Genomic DNA, 15,655 nt, shown 5'->3' on the forward strand with positions numbered 1-15,655 from the left:
CTTCAGTTTGTATCTGTTTTGTCCAGTTTAAGTCACAGTCTTAACACTTTTTTCCTGTTTCATATCATTATTATATCAACATTCTGGTTGCTACATTTTTTAACAATTCATATTTTTTAAAAATTGGATCATTCAGGAAATTGCTGTTTCCATAGTTTTCCTTTTCTATGTATAATGACAGATTATGTCCAAGTGTTCACTAAGTGCCAGTTGCCATGAAGACATCATATAATCTTTATTGAGATATTGGACTGAATCAAAACCATCTTGTGGTTTACTTTTATTAAACCCCTGCTAAAGACCTATCACATTCAATTAGTAAGTATTGAAGAAAGCATGTTTGAAGTGCGGTTTTATTTATGTTCCTTCACTGTCATTAATTCCACTTTACTGACTCCTTTGCTGATCTTCCTCTTGTGTTTGCAGAGAGGGCTGCCAGGAACATCTTTAAAGTGCCTGGGGTATGTATTGGACACACTTTCTTAACAAGGCCCAGCCAAAGTATTACAACCACTTTTATTATATTTTTTTAGTATTAGAATGTCCTTGTAACACTTTGTGGACACATGTGGTAATAATTGGTGAATATGGTGAATTAATTAAGTGTAATAAACAAGTAAAAGAATTGTGACTGCACAGGTAAAAATACAAATACAGGTGTGTATTTGGAACAGAAAATATATTTTAGAGTCTGCATTGTGCACTTCAGTGAGTTTATGTTCTTCTTAGGGTTGTTTGCCTCATTCATTTTCCATCCGACTGCTCAATGGAAACATCATCAGTGCAGCCAGGACTCGCCGAGCCAAGAGGAACAATCTGTAGCTAGCAAAATTCTGGAGAAGAGGGAGAGGGGACGAAAGAGAGAAAAAGAGAAATTAGGTGGCCGTATTGGGGAGGACTGATAATGGTGACAAGTTTAGAGGGGAAAGATGGCATTGATTTTCTGACAGAGGAGGGCTGCTGTGTCATATGCTCATTGCCCTGAACCCATAAAACACTACAGCTGTTGAGAATCAGCAGCAATGCTTGCTCTTTTAGAGGGAAACTTTGAATAACAAACCTTTAACTGTGGACTTCACCAATACAACGTGCCGTGAAGGACCCAAGAGATAGGAAACAAAATGGCATTGAAGATAAATGCTAATTCTTGCAATTGTTTGATCATTACAAATACTGGTCTTCCCTCTTATCATCTTGGTTTTCTCCCAACAGAAACCTGGTGCAAAGTCCTTTCATCCTCCTCCTGGTAAGCCAACATAGACATGCTGGTTTTTGGTAGGCTTAATTTGCTCCATACCTGCAAGATTTGTAAATAATAGCTGGCTATCAAATTGTTTTCACTAAACCCTAGTGGTAGATTTTGTTACCATGTAACCATTTTTCTTTTATATCTTTATTTTTTATTTTCATTTTAAAAACCAAAACAAAACAATCCCCAACAACAAGAAGTTGCGACAGCAGAACACAAAGTTGGTCACCTATGCAATTTCAGTGTCACAGACACTGATGGCAATGCATGGCAACTCATGGTAGATCAGGAAATTAACATATACACAGTCCACATTTTGAAATGTATCAGTTTGTTGATTCAGCAGAAAGGGTGTGTTCTCAGTTGTTCGGTCCTCTGTCACAATGTTCATCCATTCAGCTCTGGCTGCAGCCACCTTCGCGCTACAGCTTTCTGGTGGTTGCTCATAATCCATTTTCCACAGCTTTATCCTCCACAGTGCTTAACTCTGCCTAATTTCAGCTGACATAGGGTGATACTGTAGGTGGGGTACATCTTGGATAGCTCGCCAGTCCATCGCAGGGCCACACATAGAGACAACCATTCAACTATTCACTCACACTCTCACACCTTTCGGTCTATTTAGAGTGTCCAATTATTACCTAATGCCCACATTGCATGATTTTGACTATGGGAGGAAGCTGGAGAACCCGGAAAAAACCCATGCACACATGGGGAGAACATGCAAACTCTTATGGAGGACGAAACATGACTTATGTATAAATAAATACAGAAGTAAATTCAGAAATAAATACAGAAATAAATGCATGAATAAATAAATAAATAAATAAATAAATAAATAATTGAGGCCATTATGTTAACTGGAGCTGTTTTGCAACGTTACGTTACAGGGAGGAAGGCTTGGGATTGGGAATCGTTTGCCTGGCTCTCTGATTTGAACAATCATGCTGTTGACTGAGGTTAGGACCTCCTACCTTATTAACATATGGACACAGAAATACAGAAATAAATAAAAGTAGGTGAACAGAAATGTATAAATAAATGTAAAGCATTTATTTATTCTTTTATTTTTTTATTTATGCATTTATTTACCGAACCATGGATGGCAGCGGCCGGGATGGCTCCTGGCACGGGTGCGAGCAACCTATTGTTATCCTTCAGTTTATTATTATATCCATGGCCTTCTGGTCATTTTTGAGAGGGTTAACGTGCACAAAAACTCCTGAAACTCTATAGCACTCCCTAAGGTGAAAATTGAGTTTTCACCTTTGTTATACACCAAGACGAACAACACCCTCCATAAATGAGCGAACTCGTCTGAGCGCGTTTTTCGTACATAAAAAACATGCCAGTTTGTACTAGACACATGATGAAATGTTATTGAAAGGTTTGCCGGATTCAAAACAATGTGGCCACAGCAACCCTTGTTTATTCCTGTATTTATTTATACATTTATTCATTTATACATTTATTCATGCATTTATTTATTTATTTAGTTCTGTATTTATTTATACATTTATTTACGCATTTATTTATTTATACATTTATTCATGCATTTATTTATTTATTTAGTTCTGTATTTATTCATACATTTATTTATGCATTTATTTATTTATACATAAGTCATGTTTTGTCTTCCATAAACTCTATGCATAAAAGCCCTTGTTTCTCGAACCCAGGTTCTAGTGCTAAGAAAATACTGCAATATTAGTAAAACAACTGGGAGGAGAACAACACACATGCAGGAGCCTGCAGGCCATCACCATCATCACAGTCTTGCTCAGGCACAGTTTCAGTCACAGTTTTAGTTTTTCGATCCAGGTTTTCATGCAAAAACACAAGGGCATGGATGTGGAATGTGTGAAGGCTCATCTGCTGTTGCATGATAGTGTTTCCAGCCAAAGAAAATATTATCTTGCTTGGTTTGCTGGTGGCTGAAACAGCCAGGTGACATTTGCACAACTTGGCCAAATGGGGAAATTTTTGTTTATTCTTGGCCCACCACTTCAGCGAGTCCTGCATGGTAGGAATTTTTCAGTGTTTGCAAATAATCACGGAGAGTAATGCCCCACGCTCCCTCCTCTTTAATAGTGCAAGCACACTCACCTAGCATAAAATTAATAATCAAGCAAACCACGGCTAGCTGACATCAAGCTCAAGACGTCATTGTGAAGTTGTAAATTTGACCAATCGACTTGTCTGTGCAACCCCTAGTCTGTACACCTCTTAACTTTGGATTAACAATGTATCTAATTAGCAGATCTCTATCCACATATCTGAGTTAATGAGGAAGATTAGCCTGTTAGAATATTGCGCATATATACTTATACTACCCAATACAGCCTTATAATACTCTGCTAGGCATGGTAATGACCTGCACCCTTTCTCTTTAGGTAATTACAGTGTTTTTAATTTAATTCTTGGCCTTTTACCCCCCATATGAATTTCGAAATCCACATATCCCATTCATTTTGTTTTGATGTTATTATGACTGGAAGGGACTGAAATAGTAGTTGTGAGATATAGTAGTTGGGGAAGTCCTTAAAGCCATAGCCAAAGACTCATAGTCAATACCAGCTTGATAGTGTTGAAAAGACTACAATGCAATGCATACATAAGGTTTTCTTCGGAAGACATTTTTATTATTGTAAAATATATTTAAGAACATAATGTGTTCCCTTTTTTGAAAAATCAAATGGTGTCTTAAGTACTAACGTCTCCGACCTAATGTCTCTTCTTTTGTCAGCTCTCAATAACAGAACCATGGGCAGAGTGCTCGTCAACCGGATCATAGCCCCAAAGACCACTCTGGGTAATTCCTTTTATGACGTAATTGTGAGTTCAGCAGACCATTGTCCGACCACTGTACTTGATTTTTTGATCACAATCCTGCGTATTGTTTACTGTACATACATATTTATTTTACATTCTATAGCACTTAAAGAAGTAACTTTTCTCCAAGGTCTACTAACATTCACTATATTTCTCAGCTCCAACCACAACTACTAGACAGGAATCTCTATCGACCCCTGGACCTACACCACCTGTTGTCACCAAACTGCCAATCGGTAAACTGTGAATCATGGTTCTTTTTGAAAAAGCTTCGAGGCTCTCGTTACGGCTGTGAGCATAGACTTGGCGGACTGTGACTGAGAACCTGTCAGTGCTTTTACAGAGTTCTCTGATTACCTGCATGAGCTAGAGTAGCATGCTATGAGTAAGTTGAACAGTAGCTAATTTCCTTTGGAAACTATCTGATAGTGTCAGCTGTTTGGGTTGCAAAAATTGTGTAAGATAGGTGGCCTTGGTTGCATGGCATTTTGGTAAAACAACAAAGTTGAAGGGATTCCTAATGATGGTTTTAATGTCTTGTTGTGTTTGTACAATTATCTGAATGATGTAATCTATAATTTAATCACAGGATGTGACTTTGGTGACTTTGCTGGGGAAGCTCACAAGCCACAAGTACTGTGTAGAGCATTTCTCTGTCCTTGAAATAGGTTGACTGAAAATCCCATTGAATGTTGCTATGTCATGCAATGCCAATTTCAAATCATACACATTACACGTTATAATATTTCTTAACTTTTGTTTGTCTTCCTCCCATCTTCCTCTCATTGCTCTGCATTGTGTACTGATTAGTGCCCACAGTGTAATTGATGGTGATCTTTGCTGATTACAATCCTGAGGCTTTTGCTTTTGATGCAACAAAGGTGATCGTGTGAAGTCTGCATGACAAAACTGCATGCACCAGACATTCATCTCTCTCCAATAGCAACCTTTTGGACAGTATTGTAACTGCCAATTTCATTGGTTGGTTAAAGTGCATTGATTCAAGAAACAGCTTTACAAACAGCAGTAGACATTACATGTTTAAGTTGGTTAAAGGCATTAAATCCATGTTATCTACTGCTGTATCACAATCTTTCTCCATTTTCTCACTTGCTCTCTTTCTCTGTCATTTCTCTGTCCGAGGTGAATACCTGATCAGAATGAGCAGTCACTTTAGAATGGTCCAACAAAATGCCAAGAGATCAATCAGCACTTTTTAAACCCCCATATGTCATAGTCTCTTAAAGGCACAGCGAATGGATTTGGATGGCTCTCACTCACATGAATTCTGGTCCTGGTAGCTGTCTGTCTATAGTAACATGGCTGTTACATTGAAAAAATCTCCATTTGGTCTCTCTGCCTTTGAAACTGGAACCCCCATCTGACTCTTGCCAGTGGAGAGTCAAGAGTTTTTAAGTAACCTGTGGTTTAGTCCAAGATCAGCTCTGTGAGTTTGTGAGTGATTGTGCTCATTTAATTTTCTGACTGTTCATTTTATGCGTATATATACATATAAAATATATATGTGTACATATATATATATATATATATATATATATATATATATATATATATATATATATATATATATATATATGTATTCTAAAGGAAATGTTCCTCTAGAATATTTTATTTGAAATTATATTTTACAGCACAATGTTTGGCTTCATGGCCATATTTTCTCTTTCTTAGACAACCCAAGAGAAGGAGACCTCCACAAATCTGTCTTGCCTCCTTTCCTGGACTTTCCATTAGCACCCAAGCTCAACACTCAGCTAGTTACACCAACTGCAGTGAATAAACATGGAGTGCATCATCAGAATCTGTCACAAAAAAAGCCCAACACACAGACATTAACACCCATGTGGCTCCAACCCCATTATCGACCACCACCACTACCAAAGCCCCAACCCGAACAACCTCAACAAAAACCAAGTACAGAGGTTCAGACTCAAACTACATCCTATTCCAAAACAGAACCGCACACACAACCCATAAAACATGTGAACCAAACCAAACTACAAACCCAGTCTACATCCCAGGTCATACTCCAGCTCCAACCACAACCCAAACCTACATCCCAGGTCTTACTCCAGTTCCAACCACAACCCAAACCTACATCCCAGGTCAGCCCAATCACAACCCAAAATCCCAGCCAAACCAACCCAAAACAACATCCCAGGTCAAATCTCAGCTCAAACCACAACCCAAGCCTACATCACAGCTCAAACCACAACCCAAATCTACATCCCAGCTCATACCCCAGCTCAAACCACAACGCAAACCCAAACCAACATCCCAGATCATATCTAATCTCAAGCCACAACCCAAGTCTACATCACAGCTCATACCCCAGTTCCAACCACAACCCAAACAAACATCCCAGATCATATCTAATCTCAAACCACAACCCAAACCAACATCCCAGATCATATCTAATCTCAAACCACAACCCAAACCTAAATCCCAGCTCATACTACTCCCGCAACCCCAACCAACATTTCAGTTCATACCCCAGACTCAACCTCAACCAACACATCAGCTAACATCCCAAACCATACCGAAGACTAAACCACAATCCCAATTGACATCTCAACATATTGTTCAGGCCCAATCTCAACCACAGCTAACATCCCAACCCATACCCAAGTCTCAACCACAACCCCAATTGACATCTCAGCATATCCTTCAGGCCCAATCTCAACCACAGCCAACATCTCAGGTCATACCCACAACTCAACCACAACACATTTCAACATCTCAGCACATCTTCCAGACCCAGTTTCAAAAACAACCCCAGCCAACCTCTCAGCCCATACCCATGTCTCAACCACAACCCCAATCAACATCACAACACTTCCCCCAGCTGTGGCCACAACATCAACCCACACTCCAGGTCAAACCCCAGATTCAACCTCCAACATCTAAGACCATACCCCAAACCCCAAGTCAAACTCAGCCCCAATCACCCCTGCAACCCAAATTCCAAACCCAAGCTCCATCACAATCTCATCAAAAGCCAGATATTGCCTCAGATAAACAAACCACAACCACATTTAAGGCAGATTCTCCAGCTAAACCAACACCACATCATAACCAAAAGACTCAGAATAAAACACAACCTCAACTTAAGACCCCAACCCAGCCTCGACCACTTGTTCAACCATCTCCCCAGACCACAATGATGGCATATGCTCACACATCTTCACTAGCACCCAACAAAATAACTCATACCCAACCAGACCTACCAAAGAATCACATCCAACCTCAACCACAGTCTTGGTCTACAACTCAGCCACAAACTCAAACACAGCCTCAAACAAAGATAAACATACCGAAAAAAGCCAAGAAGCAGCCTAGAACCAAGCCTAAGCGTCAGCCTAATCCTAAAAAGCAGCCTCAACCAAGTAGCAAACCAAATCCTAAACCACTTGTGCCAAAAAAACATCCAAAGCCTCAAACACATACTCAACCAGAAAATCAGCCAAAGCCACACCAAAAAAAGCAAACAAAGTTTCAAGCTAGGGACCAAGAGAAGTCTCATGCAAAACAGCCCCCGCCTCAGTCTCAGCCTCCAGTAAAGACCCAGACTCAGTCCCAACCGGAACCTCTGCCAAAGTCACGCCTTCCATCTATGCCCCAAACACATCTTCAACTTGGGCTTCCATTTCAGCCTCAGACCAGGACCTACTCTGATCCCACCAAGGTCACTCCGAGACAAACAGTCCCTACGGGTAAAGACCCTATTTTTTGCCATCAGTAAACCACAATTCAGCTTTAGAGACCTTGTGTCAGTTATAGTATATATGTATACATCATCTTAAATAAAAGAGTTCTCTTTAATACAGCTCCTAGTCCACCAGAAGAGGGCAAGCCTCTACCAAGACCTGCCCTGGCTACAGAGAAAGCCGGTAGTTATAATCATGGTAAACACCATGACATGCTTGTCACGTTATCATCTCTGCTTTTTCGTCAAACCACGTGGAAACCCAATGCTTGTAAATGTACTTCAAACCACTGGATGATGTCACTGCTTGCCCATCTCCATCCTACCACCCTGCACACCCCACTTCATCATTATTGTTGCCTCCATGTGTGACTCCATTTTCAGTCCAGCACAGTCACCTCACCCTTGCCCACTCAAAGCCAGAGCAGTCTGGCTATCTTGTGATCTCATTTATACTCTTCTGTCATTTCATTGTTCTCTTGTTTGCATTCCCTTTCTCTGGTGTGTCCTATCATTTATTCAATTTCTGCAAACTGTTAACGTGAAATAAACCCTCTCTAACCACTTCAACTGCCCTTTTACACATTTAGGAACTGGCAGCCTCAGACCATCCATTGCTGAAGTCCCTCGGCCTCCCATTAGGTCAACATTCCCTGCAGCAGGAAGAAACTCCACTCGCACCCGGGTTCCTAATAATAGTCATACTCGTGGTGGTGGTCCATCCAAGATCTCTCATAGCTCCAGCTCACCCAGGGGTAAAGGACTACTCTTTTCCCTTCTTCTCATTTCCTCTTCCCAAGAAACTACCTCAGGTTATCCTCTCCCCATCAACACAACTTTATTCTTTTGTTTGCAGCTGTGCATCTGTTGGAGAGGCCAAACCAATTCATGATTCTTGATTTAGCACATTTGAGTACTTACAATAGATATTTCAATGGTACTACCTTTTTCCTTTCTGTCCTGTCTCCTCCTCCATGTGTTCTCCATGCTGTACCACATGTTTTGCTCAGTCTGTATTTCATACTTCTACCCCAAGCCGTAGTCAGGGGGTCAGGATCATCAAGATGATTTATGGTCCCTCATGCAGATCGAGTGGGAAGTTTGGCCAAAGCACTGGACATGACGCACCTCATTTTAAATAAAAAAAAGTGAGAAATACAAACGGATAAAGTTAGTTCCGTTTTTATCTCCAGTGCATCTCTAAAATCCGTTTAATAACACAAACAAGTCACAACCTCAATTGTCATTAACACTGGACAATAAGAAAGGTACAAGAAATACATGGAGAGCAAGAAGGACTAAGAGCATTTTTTTCCTTCTGACTTTCTTCTGACACAAATAATTTTATAACAAATCTTTTTCTCCCTCCAGCAAAAGATGGGGGGCCCAATGCTCTTCCTAAGCCTATGGTGTGGACCAAAGAACACCCTGGTAAAGTCAAACCCCAGGAGATCACCTCTCAGTGTTCCGCATTCACTAACCTATGAGGCTCTGTTATGTACCATCCAACACAATCACCTTCATCTGTGCTTTTGACACAATCCTCTCATGCTCTGTGATTTTCAACTTGTCTATCCATATGACATTTTGTTTCTGTTGTGGTCTGTCTTGTTTGATACATTTAGTTGCCGTCACTGATACTTGACTGGGACTGAAGCCATATAAAGCATGTTGCTAATGTGGTGTAGACCTGTACTCCTCCACATTATTTACTCTACCACATATGGAGATGTAATAAGGACATTGTTTAGTTTGTGTGTGTGTGTGCTGCTGCTTATTTTGAAGGGTCACATTGTTCCCATTCTGTCAGGCAGATTTAGTTAATTAGAGCAAATCCATCTCAAGCAGTACAATACAAAGCACTGTAATTTGTGACACTACAGAATGTGCCTTGTTGTTTGGCGTTAAGGAGATTGTGCTTCAGTCCCATGTCACATCTGGTGTGTGTTATTTCTGGAAACGTCAAAAGTTTCAGAGGTCTTCAAGGAGTTGCAAAGCTCCCAGGAAGCAACTCTGCAAATCAGAATGATTGTTTTGCTTGCTGCCCTGCACAAACTCCTCATAACTGTTTATTCTTCTAAAATATGCAATTTCTTCCTGGAGAGAATGACATGCTCCGACCAAAAATGAGGGTCTATGTACCTGGCCCCTGTCTGATTGCATTCCAATATATTTTCCCACCTAGAGCATGCACAGTTAACATGTGTCCAGGTTTTGGGCTGCACACACTGTAGTTCATACTGGACCAATATTAGGTGCATAATAGTCAGTCAGTCATCATCTACCGCTTTATCCTCAACCAGAGGGTCGCGGGGGGTGCCGTGCCAATCTCCGCTACATCGGGCGATAGGCGGGGTACAGCCTGGACAGTTCGCCAGTCCATCGCAGGGCGTGCATAATAGTACACTGTTAATTTATGAAATATGAGAGCAGTGCTGTAAATGCAGCAACCATGGTGTTAAGAGACACTGGTACATATTTCCCTAGCAATATTTTCTAAACTGAACTCAAGAATCTCCTTTCATTGCATGACTTTTCAAGTGCTCTGAGGGTGAAGTTATTTGACAGAAACCAGCACCCTCACTGTCCACTGCTGCTGTTTTAAATCACACATCTGTGTCTGACACCTTTGGTACATCAGAGACTCTCAAAGCTGGTTTAACTGTTGAGACAGCCCACAGTGTAGATATATTATTGTTGACATTGCATCTTATCACATGACATCACATTGGCTGTAATCCCCTGCCAAGTTAACCATGAACCCATCCTGTCGAGATGTCATAGTTTTATCCTTCACATACCAGGATCCTATATACATTCTTTTGACTGGCTGCATCAATTGTATGAGTTTACATAAGCATATGTTAGCCATTTTCTGCCATGAGTGAGTCAGGGTCTCACTAATCAGTGCAACCACTTTATTTCAGTTTGTCTTGATAACCTCAACTCTGTTCCCTCATGGGTAGATGCCAAAGCGCACTGATGTATCAAGCTGGGGGAGGGGGGCTGCATAAGTCTGGTAATCAGACAATTATTGAATCTTTTGAACACTGACTATTAATGAGATAAGCAAATGGCAAATGGTGAAGGGAATGGATCCTTGGGAAATGAACCCTTCTCTTAAAATCATCTCTGAAAGCTATGAAACGTGTAAAGGAAATTTTTACATGTCAAACCCTCAAGAGCTTCCCAATCTCCTCTAAGATATCACAACAAAGATTTAGGAAGATTATGCTCAGCTAACAACATGAAGTCATGGCAGAACACTTACACTGACAAATCTGAGTTTGACAGTTTATAGCAATGGCCGATTCTTCCATGGGATCACATTTCCCGAAGCCAACTCATTTGTTGTCCTCATTAAACCAGTGGTCTGGTCTTCATCACATTGCTTGGCTTGATCTTCATGTCACTGAACATTTTGAGATGACGAGATTTTGTGAAACGTTTGGTGGTAAAACTGCATCAGAGCCAATAGAGGTTTGTAGAATGGAGCAAAATTAACCAAAAAAATAACAGGTACTGAACTTTTTTTTTTATTATTTTAGGATGAGAGGCTGAAGCAATTATTCATTGATTCAAATATGTCAAACACTGACTGGTTTTCATTAGTTGTCAGGTCGTTGTAGCAGTACTTCACCAAGTGACTCAAGCATCTCACATGCAAGCCATGGCTTTATGTGCTTTATTGTTGCTTGTTTCATGCCTGTGTTTGTACACTCTTTTTTTCAGCGCAGTGTTTCTGCAGCCCTCCACCCTGCTAAATGTCTCCCTCTTTCTTTAATCTATAACCTTGACATTCTTTCAACATCATTAAAATAACCAAACACACTTGTTTTCACTTTTGCATCTGTTCTTCAGTTTCAACTGCCTGCTGTTTTGTCTCAGAGGGGGGTTCTAATCTTGTTGTTTCCCATAATTCCCTGCAGGTCGGCATCCTCCTATTCCTGACAACAAGAAGCCCAACCAGGTTGGGAAACCCACTGACAATGGTAAGGGCAACAGTGATAGATGTACTGACAACTGAACACTGCCACACCTTTCCTTTTGTACTATTATGACGCGTTATATCAGGCAAATGGACAATTATGCAAATTAGGCGAGTTTAGCAACTTCTAAGTGCGTGTAACGTGATGACTGAAAAATGAGCCACTAACCTTACCAAATTTTAAAGATTAAAACAGTGTTTAATATTGGACAAGACAAACACACACACATGCTTTTGTGGGGACCAGAGCAGGTGAACGTCGCTATTGGGCAGTATTTGTACAGAATATTATGTAAATCTATATCAAACCACTTGTTTAACAAACATATAGAGAAGTGTCATTTTCACCATTTTGGTCACAGTTTAACGAGATACTGTATGCAAACACAGAGCTAGTTTAGCTACAGTCCGGAATTTTGAAAAAAATGGCAGAGAGTTTTTCATTCAAAGAAGACGTATTTGTGGCACAAAGACATCTTAGCTAGCTAGCAAACCAAAGGCAGTAGTGTATGAGCAGGTGTAATTACTCAAGAGTAAACAGGTAAACTGCTGATGACATGTTTTTTTTTACATTGTTACAGCGTTTGAGGAGTTATGCTAACTAGCTCCAGTGCTTCATTGAGCCATATTTTAGACGTACCTAAGAAATTCTGAATAGAAGACTGGAGATAATCTGTTATCAGTCTATATGCTAACTCACATTTATAATGTGTTAAGAGGAGAATCTCTCCATTTGTTTTACACACACTTAAATGTTAATTAAAGACCAAGCTATTAGTACTAAAGTTAAGCCATGATTCCTGGACTCTATTAATACATCACTGAAGGGACATAAAAAACAGTTGTTATTTCATTAAATGAATATCAAGAACATTAGATGATTTTCAATCCCTCACAATTATAATGTACAAATTAAAGGAACAGCTTGACATTTTGTGAAATATCTTTTTTTAATTAAAAGAGTTAGATTTAGCATGAAGCTGCAACCCATACCTGGTTGGCATATCATGATGCAGAGAGTAGTGACACCGGGAATCAGCTAGCCTTACTAAAACCATAACTGTTATGGTGTTAATCGGGATAGCTAGCAAAGATGTTATGGCATGACATCTGTTTTTTTATGTTTTGTTTTCGTTCTCATCAAACAAATGACAAGTAGCATGTATGTGGTAAGCTTTTGAAGTGTTCAAAGCTGTGTTGTGTTCCATTTAGCTGCTTACCCCAAGTTTGTCTTTTTTAATTGCAGTTCATCTGCAAAAAAAAAAATGCAACTGTCAAAACAGATTGCATGGTATTTACAGTGTATACTTAAGGCTAAAACAAAACAGCTCACATCAGCAGGCATTGATGCCAAAGGTTTTTTTCTGGACTCACTTAATGTTTTCATGCAAGTGAACACAGACTGTGTGCGTCGTCAACCGTGTTAATAAGTTCATGGCTCTGAGCATCTGGGCATCCTTTATCTCAGCAGATATATCCAGGCAGACCCTTTTCTCTTCAAAGAGCTCAGAGGATATTGCTCAACAAGCAATCCCTGATCTTTCAGCAGCCAGGAAAAGGCCGCAGAGTTGCTCAGTGAAGATGGCCAGAGCAGATGGACCACAACTGTGTGTGATTGTGAGTCAGATGATGACGAGGGTGAAGAACTGATCTATTTTCCTCCTCCTTCTCCCCTTTGTCCTCAGATAAACCCATGGACCTGAAACATGGAGACAAGGAGTCCATCTTGAAGCCATTCCCTCGAGTCACAGCCAAGCCCAAGCAAGAGCGAAGACAGCAGACAACCACCTCTGCCCCAGCAGTCAACAGTATGAGTAGCACAACTTTTAAATAGTGTCAGGATGAACTGCTTTTTATGCCTGGATATGAATTGAGCATTAAATTTGGTGCTAGGAAATACACTGTATAACTCAATAAGTAGTTTATGGGTATGAGTCAATATATGCACATTAATAATATTATGGCTATGTAGCTTGCAGGTGCAATAAGAGTAAAAAAGGAAAATATTTTTCATGTCAAGAGTCGTGAAAAAGCCTCAGTGCACGCCACAGCTGGGTCTGTGTGGGCTTGTGGATGCCCAGAGCTGTAAACTGAAGACAGAGAGAGCTGCCAGGTACTGTTGGCACATCAAACTTATCATAACTCCTCGCTACTGATTCCTTTTCAGGCAGTCAGTTTGAAGTGTATGAAAACTCATCCATATTTAGACCCCTGCCTACGTCAGATGTCGACATCACGGGCAAGAAGCGCTTCATAGGTAAGACATATCCACTGCCACTTTAAAGCTTTCATTGGTGGAATGATCATTCTCTCTTTAAGCCAAATTACACTACTTAATAAATAATTAAAAATAAATACACACTAATAACTTCTATTTTATTGTACCTGTCTGCAGGTCCACATGTAACCTACAAGACAGGCAAAACAGCAGAAGAGCCATGCTCCATCACTTCCTCCCTGGCTTATTTCCCTGATGAGGAGGGCAGCGATCTGAATGTGACTGGCCCTCCCCGCATACCACCCACCAACCTCACTGTGGTGACTGTGGAGGGTTGCCCATACTTTGTCATTCTGAACTGGACAAAAACTGACAATGAAACCAGAGGTATAGTATAAAAGCTAATATTAGACTTTATTAGCCAGACAGGAGTCTGGTTTGCTCACAATGAGACGTCAGGGTTTAAATTGTGTCCATGTGCTTGGATCCTCCGAGTCTAGACTTGTTTAAAAAATAAACATCTTGGACAGTCCTTGAAAAGAAATGGCCAAGGATCACAAATAGTTATACTTCATAAGTAGTTGCAAGAATAGTAGAGTAGAAGAGGAAGAGAAGAAGGCACTAATGCAATGTTACAGATGGCAAAATGAGCCATCTGATGCATCATTTGATCACTTACCTTCCAGAAAAGAGGGTAAAAATGTATTAACTGGCTTTTAACATCAGTCCTATCCATCTATACATAGATCCAAACATACCCATTAACCAAATCCCAATCTGCACCTTCTGATTGTAGGAGGAAGCTAGAGTACCTGGAGAAAACCAATGCACACATGGGTAAAACATGCACAGTCAGGCCTCAATACATCTTGTATGACACCTAAGAACCATACAACCTGGACCCTAACCTGCTTATCTCACATCTCACTAATCTGGGTGAACCCAGCTGAGTCCGCCAGCAGTTTGATTTTGCTCCATCGCCCCTAAAAATCGTCAACAAGGACGTTTCTAAACTTGTTCTCTGTTGCTATGCTGTAGGTCTATCCAATTGTGTACAGACTGTACGTCAGTTGGTCACACCTCTTGAAAGTGGAGACTACACCCTTTCCAGACCTGTTTGAAGTAGTACTTTGAATCACCATGTTGATCAAAGTTATGAAGTATGAAGTTAAGAAGTAATTTGCAATAGCTCAAAGTTGAAAAGTACATCTGTGTCATTGGATGCAACCACAGACCATACAAAAAGGTCATGGTTTTTGGGTTTGCTGCCAAAGCTTATTGGAAAGTAAAAATACATTTATTAGCCACCAGGGGGCAACTCCGCTGTTTAAAGACTCTTTGAATTGAAGTGTATGGTAGAATTTGTACATTTACCTCGGGGTTTAATGGTCTCAATTGCTAGTCTTTGGTCTTCTCCAACAGAACATGATGTAATTTTTGAAATCATGTTAACCAGATTATTAAGTATGGCACATATGAGTGGACACCAGTGTGACAGACCGCTGGTATCCTAAATAGGAGCCTGGTTGCAGGTGACGTCTGTGAACTTCCATTTGCAAAACATCCACATGGCTCCAGCCAAATCATGAAACTTGTGGCCTTAAAAATGGGATTTCAGATTTCTGATGGGTGACGTCATGA

The 15,655-nt window shown here is 40.3% G+C and overlaps 1 protein-coding gene across 2 annotated transcripts in view; it reads left to right on the forward strand.

The window, feature by feature from the left end:
• The window catches only part of LOC122765095 (target of Nesh-SH3), a 29,133-nt gene that overhangs the window by 9,349 nt on the left and 4,129 nt on the right, over positions 1–15,655 (forward strand). Inside the window, exons 6-15 of one of the 2 annotated variants that reach the window (XM_044019170.1) lie at positions 427–461; positions 1,213–1,246; positions 3,996–4,061; positions 4,240–4,317; positions 8,399–8,563; positions 9,180–9,239; positions 11,738–11,800; positions 13,482–13,604; positions 13,964–14,053; positions 14,192–14,401. In XM_044019170.1, coding sequence (XP_043875105.1) covers positions 427–461; positions 1,213–1,246; positions 3,996–4,061; positions 4,240–4,317; positions 8,399–8,563; positions 9,180–9,239; positions 11,738–11,800; positions 13,482–13,604; positions 13,964–14,053; positions 14,192–14,401 — 924 coding nt within the window. The remainder of the gene's footprint in view (positions 1–426; positions 462–1,212; positions 1,247–3,995; positions 4,062–4,239; positions 4,318–8,398; positions 8,564–9,179; positions 9,240–11,737; positions 11,801–13,481; positions 13,605–13,963; positions 14,054–14,191; positions 14,402–15,655) is intronic. The other variant, XM_044019171.1, reaches the window with a different exon arrangement.

Source organism: Solea senegalensis, linkage group LG2, assembly GCF_019176455.1.
Source record: "Solea senegalensis isolate Sse05_10M linkage group LG2, IFAPA_SoseM_1, whole genome shotgun sequence".
NCBI lineage: Eukaryota > Metazoa > Chordata > Actinopteri > Pleuronectiformes > Soleidae > Solea > Solea senegalensis.